Genomic DNA, 5665 nt, shown 5'->3' on the forward strand with positions numbered 1-5665 from the left:
GTGGCTCGAGAAGATAGGACAGGATGGCAAAAGGCTGGTCCCAGGGACGCTTTACCACATCAAGCGTGGCCTCGCATGCTTCTCGACCACAGCACATGGCCTAGACAGTGGCAGTCAGAAAGGATGCACCAACGGTCTTCTCTGAAACCCGCTCACCACCAGCAGCAGCAACCCGAGGCCAAAGCCTGGGAGGAGGGACGGGCAGCCCCCCTGACCCGGGAGGCCGCGGTGTGGTCCCGGCTGCGTTGCTTGTCGAGAGCCACCAGGTCCAGCCCGATCCTCCTCACTTGACAAAAGAGCCGGTCCCGCAGCTCGTCCACTCACACGGAATCTTGAGGGTTCAGCGTGGCAGGGGTGGCCATGAGGCCTGGAATGATGGGGTTGATGCCACCTGGTGGTGGGGGACGTGAACAGCACACACTGGATCAGCCTCTGGGGAGCCCTGGGGTCATCGCGTGACGCCAAGCTAGCTCAGAGCTGGACAAGCTGGTCGCTTGTATTCTATAATGTTTGTATCCGGAAACAAAGGCCTGGGTAGACTCGAAGTGTGCTGGGGCTGGCAGAGAAAGTAGTGACCCCCACTTCCTAAAGAAGGAGCAGAAGACAAGCTCCTGTGAGGCCCGCAAGTGGCCAGTCTGACATGAGTCTCCTCCCCTTTTTGGAAATCCTCTGATCCCTGAGGGGATGGGATGCCCAGGACCTAGGGTCTTGGTGGCACCCGCCTTGTTTTCACTGCCCTGGGGAGATGATTAGCAGGGGCCTGAGCAGCAGCCTGGCCTCCTGGCACTAAGCTTGGCCCCACCCCCACTCCCATCTGCTCTTAAAACTTGGTCACCTTCATGCACGATTCGCCAGCTGGCAAAGAAGCTAGTCCTAAGAGGGACACATGAGTTGGGTGCTGAGGTACGGTACTGGCTGTCCAAGTGAAACATGAAGGGCTGGAGCATGGTGTGACCAAAGCGGAAGGCCAGGGTGAAGACACTGGCCGCACGACTGTCCACATTGGAGCAAGACCCCCGGTAGAGCCCCAGGGTTTTCTCCCGGGGGGAGCCTGGGCCTCGCCCAGAACCAGGGGCAGAAAGTCTCAGTAGGTGATGATCTACAAGAGAAGACCGGAGTAACATAACCTTAGAGGCCGCCCACCCCATCCCCTTGCCTTTGGACAAAACTTCTGCTTTCCGAAGGGCTGCTCAGACATATTAATTCCTTATTGCCATCATGTCAAAAGTGGAAATGTTTGTTTCCCATTGGCTGGTGAAGCTCCTGAAGCCCAGATAGCTGGATGACAAGGACGGTGTCACACACAGCCAGTTAGTGGCAGAGTTTGGGGTACAGGTGGGATCTCGGGTACACTCCCAACCACCCAGACCTAGCTGATTTGAGGCACTTCCCCAAAGGATGCATTAGGGGAAGTGGGAGCCACTCCCTCAAATGGCGTCTCAAGCCAGATTGTCTTCTCAGGGATGCTGGGACCCAGGACTCCCCACGTGGACCGTGGCCTCCACGGTCTTCCGGGGCTCCTGGCGCAGGACGTCTCCACTCCACGGGGGAATCAGGCGTCTCAGCTGCATAGCCCGCCGGGTGTGCTCCCGCATAAACAGGGTATGCATTGCTGCCAGTTTGGGGGTTTCAGATGGTCGACAGTCCCCTTGAAAACCCCGAGTCCAGAGTCACCACAGCCCTTCCCAGAGAAGTGTCTTTCTGCTGAAGCAGACAGAGCTCTGGGGACTAGAAGGAGGTGGTAGAACTATGTGACCTGGGCCAGGCTCCCCGCCCTGGCCAGACCTCCGTCTCCTCAACTGTGCTATGAACTTCCTCACTGACTGCCACCCTCCGCTCCAGCACAATGGGTCAGGAGCAGGGGGACTGTGGGTCTCAGATCCCAGTTACTGGAACAGATTCAGGCAGGGTGGGAAAGCATGGAGCAGCTTCTGGACTCGGGCCTGAGGATTCTATTCTGTAAGTAAACGAGACCACGGCTGGCCGAGGGACCCAGATGACTCTGGGAACCTTGGCCTTGGGACTGTGAACCCACCCATCCCATGAACTGTATCCATCGGCACATTCCCTGCCGAGGGCTGGACCTTTCCCCAGCTGTGTGCTTGGTGTCAGACCGCTCTCCCCAGGGGGCCCCGGGGAAAGAGAACGAGAAGCCTGTTCCTGCAGCCACAGCTTCTCCTAGAGGCCAGGAAGGAAAGCAAATTCCTGAAGGTGGGCCTTACACACAGTCATCCACTGCCTTTGAACTAAACCTTTTGTACAAGGTCTTATTTAACGTACGCTTCGGTAGGCTGCTTGGGGCTGACCTGCCGGGGAGCAGGGGACGCACAGGGAGGGGTTGGTGAGGAGGTAGGGGTCATCACACAGGTTGTCGAAGGGGAGCCGGGCCCAGCCATTGTCACTGAAGCAGGTGCTGATGGCCAGCAGCCCCGGGTGATTGGTCTGGTTGCAGAGCTGCAGGGCGAGGGAGACCTCGCTCCCATACACCATGCTGGCATCTGAGAAGGAAGCGAGCGCGCTGAGCGGGTTTTGGACTTGGTTCCTGTTTGGGGGGCATGAGGACGCTGAACGGAAGAAGGGGATCCAGTCACTCTGGTCCCTGATGCGGGGGTCACTGGGTGGGATCTCAGGTGGGAGCGGAGCCACTGACACGGGGGCCCCTGAAGAGCAAGCTCACTCCTCTCGATCATCCCCCACCTGCTTCAAAACCTTGGGCGAAAATCCCCTCCTCTAGGAAGCCCTCCCTGACTCACCCAGACTAGTGCTGCTCGCAGTACTAGTCAGGTCAGTCTGAACAGCCTTAGCACTTTGTATCGTAGAGTCATGAAAGGTTAGGAACGGGTGAGGCCTTAGATCCCCATTTTACCAATGGGGAAATTGAGGCTCAGAGAGGGGTAGTGACAACTACTCAGCAGGAGGGGAAGGATTAGTTCTCTTGACATTTAGGCCTGTGCTTCTTTTATTCCATTTTATTCGACATTTCCTAAGCACGCTTATGCCTGGTGCTTTGGAGACTACGAAGTTCAACAAAACCCAGCACACGTTGCAGGAAGCTGGCGTTCAGTGAAAACAGATGCACGCATAGAGACGTAACTCTAAATTGAGACGCTATTTGCTATGCTTGATCTAAAAGCCAAAAGCGAAAGGTGTGATAGGAAAATATGGGAAGATTCTCCCAAGGAGGTGCTCCCGAACCAGAGCCAGAGGAAGGGGTGAGATTGCAACAGGGAGGAGCCAGCCAGGAGCCCTCACACGTCATGCCCCAAGAATGTCGCCGAATGTGGGAGTGTATGCATATGTGTTCCCCCACCGCCCGCCCCAGAGGCTCTGCTCCCTGGAATCCATCCTTTCTTCTCTAGTGTTCCACACCACCCTTGCCTCTCAGCCTGAAGGATAGTGCCCTGCTCACACATGATCCCAGGAGATGGTGAGAGATACAGGGCCCTTGGACCACTTCAGGAAAGAGAGAAGGGCAAGAGCTAAGGGAACCTACAGGCTCTCAAAAACAGCAGCCCAGAATCTTGCCCTCAAACACGCACAGAACTGAGGGTCTGTCCCGGGCCGTGCTTCCTGCCTTGGTCTGATACTCAAACATCATAGACAGCTCTTAAGGAGGGCGTGGTAGTCTTCCAGCTCAGGGCCTGGGGTGGGGGCCACATTTGGGGCCTGGGGGACTGGCTGGGGGTAACTTGATGGGGAAGCAGGGGGGCAACTGGGTGCAGGTCCTCTCACAGTCAACCCCCACAGTGAAGGCCACTCTAGCTGGGGGCTCAGGGGTGAAGTCCAAGTCGTGGTCAATGAACTGGCCCCACTGCATGAACATAACGGTCAGGCCCCGGTGGGAGGTCAGCCTCTCACTGGAGAAGAGCACAATCTGGTTCGAGATGGCCCAGACCCAGTGTGGAGATAGGTCAGTGTGGGGCGTGGGCTCCTGGACCCCACAAAATGTTGGGGCCACCCTGGGACTCAGGGGCAGCAGACTGCTCCTGCTGGAGTTAACACAGTGTCTCCTCCTCTCCTGCCCTCCCTTCCCATCCCCACCTGCTGTGTGGCTGTCATCCCGAGAAGGATGGTCTCTGGTGTGGCCCTGAGGATTCCAGGAATAGAGAAGGGGAGAAGCCAGGTTGGCTGGCTGAGACCCCACGAGCATTTCCAAAGAGGTAAATAGATCAAATTGATAGATCAATTTATGGACCAATGGATGCCTAGATGACAGGACTGACAGATAGACGCCTAGTTGGTAGGTGACGGATAATAAATACAGAGAGAATTGAATAGATGGAAGAAGAATTAATAAATAGATGTTGGTAGATGAGTAGGTGATTGATTGTTATATTGACATATGAAGAGAAAATTGATAAACTGATAAATGTGAAATCATTTAGATCAATAGACATAGAACAAGGCCCATCACTCTTTTTTTTCAACGTTTTTTTTTGTTTTTTTTTTTTTTTTATTTTTGGGACAGAGAGAGACAGAGCATGAACGGGGGAGGGGCAGAGAGAGAGGGAGACACAGAATCGGAAACAGGCTCCAGGCTCCGAGCCATCAGCCCAGAGCCCGACGCGGGGCTCGAACTCACGGACCGCGAGATCGTGACCTGGCTGAAGTCGGCCGCTTAACCGACTGCGCCACCCAGGCACCCCCCCATCACTCTTTATATTTAGCAAGATACTTTGACACTAACTCTTGTAGAAAAAACAATACTATAATGGCTGGCACTAATAGATCACACCCTATATAGATGCTTATACTAAGCTCAGGAAGGAGCTAGGACCCTGGACCCAGGCCCCTGCCCACCTTTCCTGTCCCCACACATGCTGATGGAACCCCAGCTTCAGCTTCTGTCCCAAGCCAGTGGCTGTGCTCTCCGGGACCAGGAGGAGAAGTGCAGTGACAAGTAAAGGACCATCACTGGGAAATGCAACAACAAGTGGGTGCAGGGGCTGCCCCTGACCCAAGGGTGCCTCCCTTCCCCTCCTCCACCCCTCACTCCACACCGAGTGGCCTCCAGCCCCAGAACGCTCTGACTGGAGCCCACTCACTGCTGCAGGGAAAGACCTTTGCTGGGGGCCTCCAACCAGGCCCTGGCCCGCTGGCTGCCAGCTGAGTAAGAGGGCAGGCTGTCACTTCCCTTCAGCTGGACACCCACCAAGAGGTGCAATGGCTTCCTCCTCCCTCTCGTGAGTAGCAGCTGAGGGTCTGGAAGATGTTCCATCACTTACAAGCATAAAAGTAAAAGCCCAGCCCAGAGGCAGCTTGAATCCAGGCTAGACCCTCGGCCAGCTAAGAGACTTGGGGCGAGTAATATAGCTGAGTCTCAGGTATAAAACCTACCTCATATGGCTGAGCTGGTCTGTTCCACATCTCCCATCCCTGTACCCTCTTTCCTCCCAACACCCCCAGCTGGGCACCCTGCCCTCTCAGGCCAGAGCAGTCCCTGGGACTCCATGGAGGGGCACAGTACCAGTGACACTGAAGGAACTGGATCCCTGGAGTTGTAACTGCTCCTCCAGCAGCCCCAAAGCCACGTGTATACAATCAGCAGCCCGAACCACTGTCCTGGTGGCTGCTAACGGTTGTTTGAAGTAGAACAGGACGTCCACGGGGCTGGCCAAGCCTCAGCAGTGAAGCTGCTGCTTGAACCTGCAAGAGGAGGGCGAGG

General features: G+C 55.8%; 1 protein-coding gene across 1 annotated transcript; it reads right to left on the minus strand.

Annotated features, from left to right (window-relative positions):
- Positions 1-320: 320 nt before the first annotated feature.
- Positions 321-4059, minus strand: EPX (eosinophil peroxidase). Its single transcript, XM_086685458.1, has 6 exons — positions 4042-4059; positions 3733-3874; positions 2307-2498; positions 1481-1612; positions 908-1099; positions 321-391 (listed from the first exon to the last, which is right to left on the minus strand). Exons 1-6 carry the CDS (start codon positions 4057-4059, stop codon positions 321-323), a joined length of 747 nt encoding a protein of 248 aa, XP_086541584.1.
- Positions 4060-5665: the final 1606 nt, after the last annotated feature.

This window comes from Puma concolor, chromosome E1 (genome assembly GCF_028749965.1).
Source record: "Puma concolor isolate L17-30 chromosome E1, mPumCon1.1.hap2, whole genome shotgun sequence".
Lineage (NCBI taxonomy): Eukaryota > Metazoa > Chordata > Mammalia > Carnivora > Felidae > Puma > Puma concolor.

Excerpts from the sequence above, each read along its gene's own strand:
- EPX (XM_086685458.1), bottom strand. Across the intron at positions 1,613-2,306 it reads CGTCCCCTGCTCCCCGGCAG|CAATGCATACCCTGTTTATG; the intron begins GTCAGCCCCAAG and ends CCAAACTGGCAG. Across the intron at positions 1,100-1,480 it reads GGCCACGGTCCACGTGGGGA|ATCATCACCTACTGAGACTT; the intron begins GTCCTGGGTCCC and ends CTTCTCTTGTAG.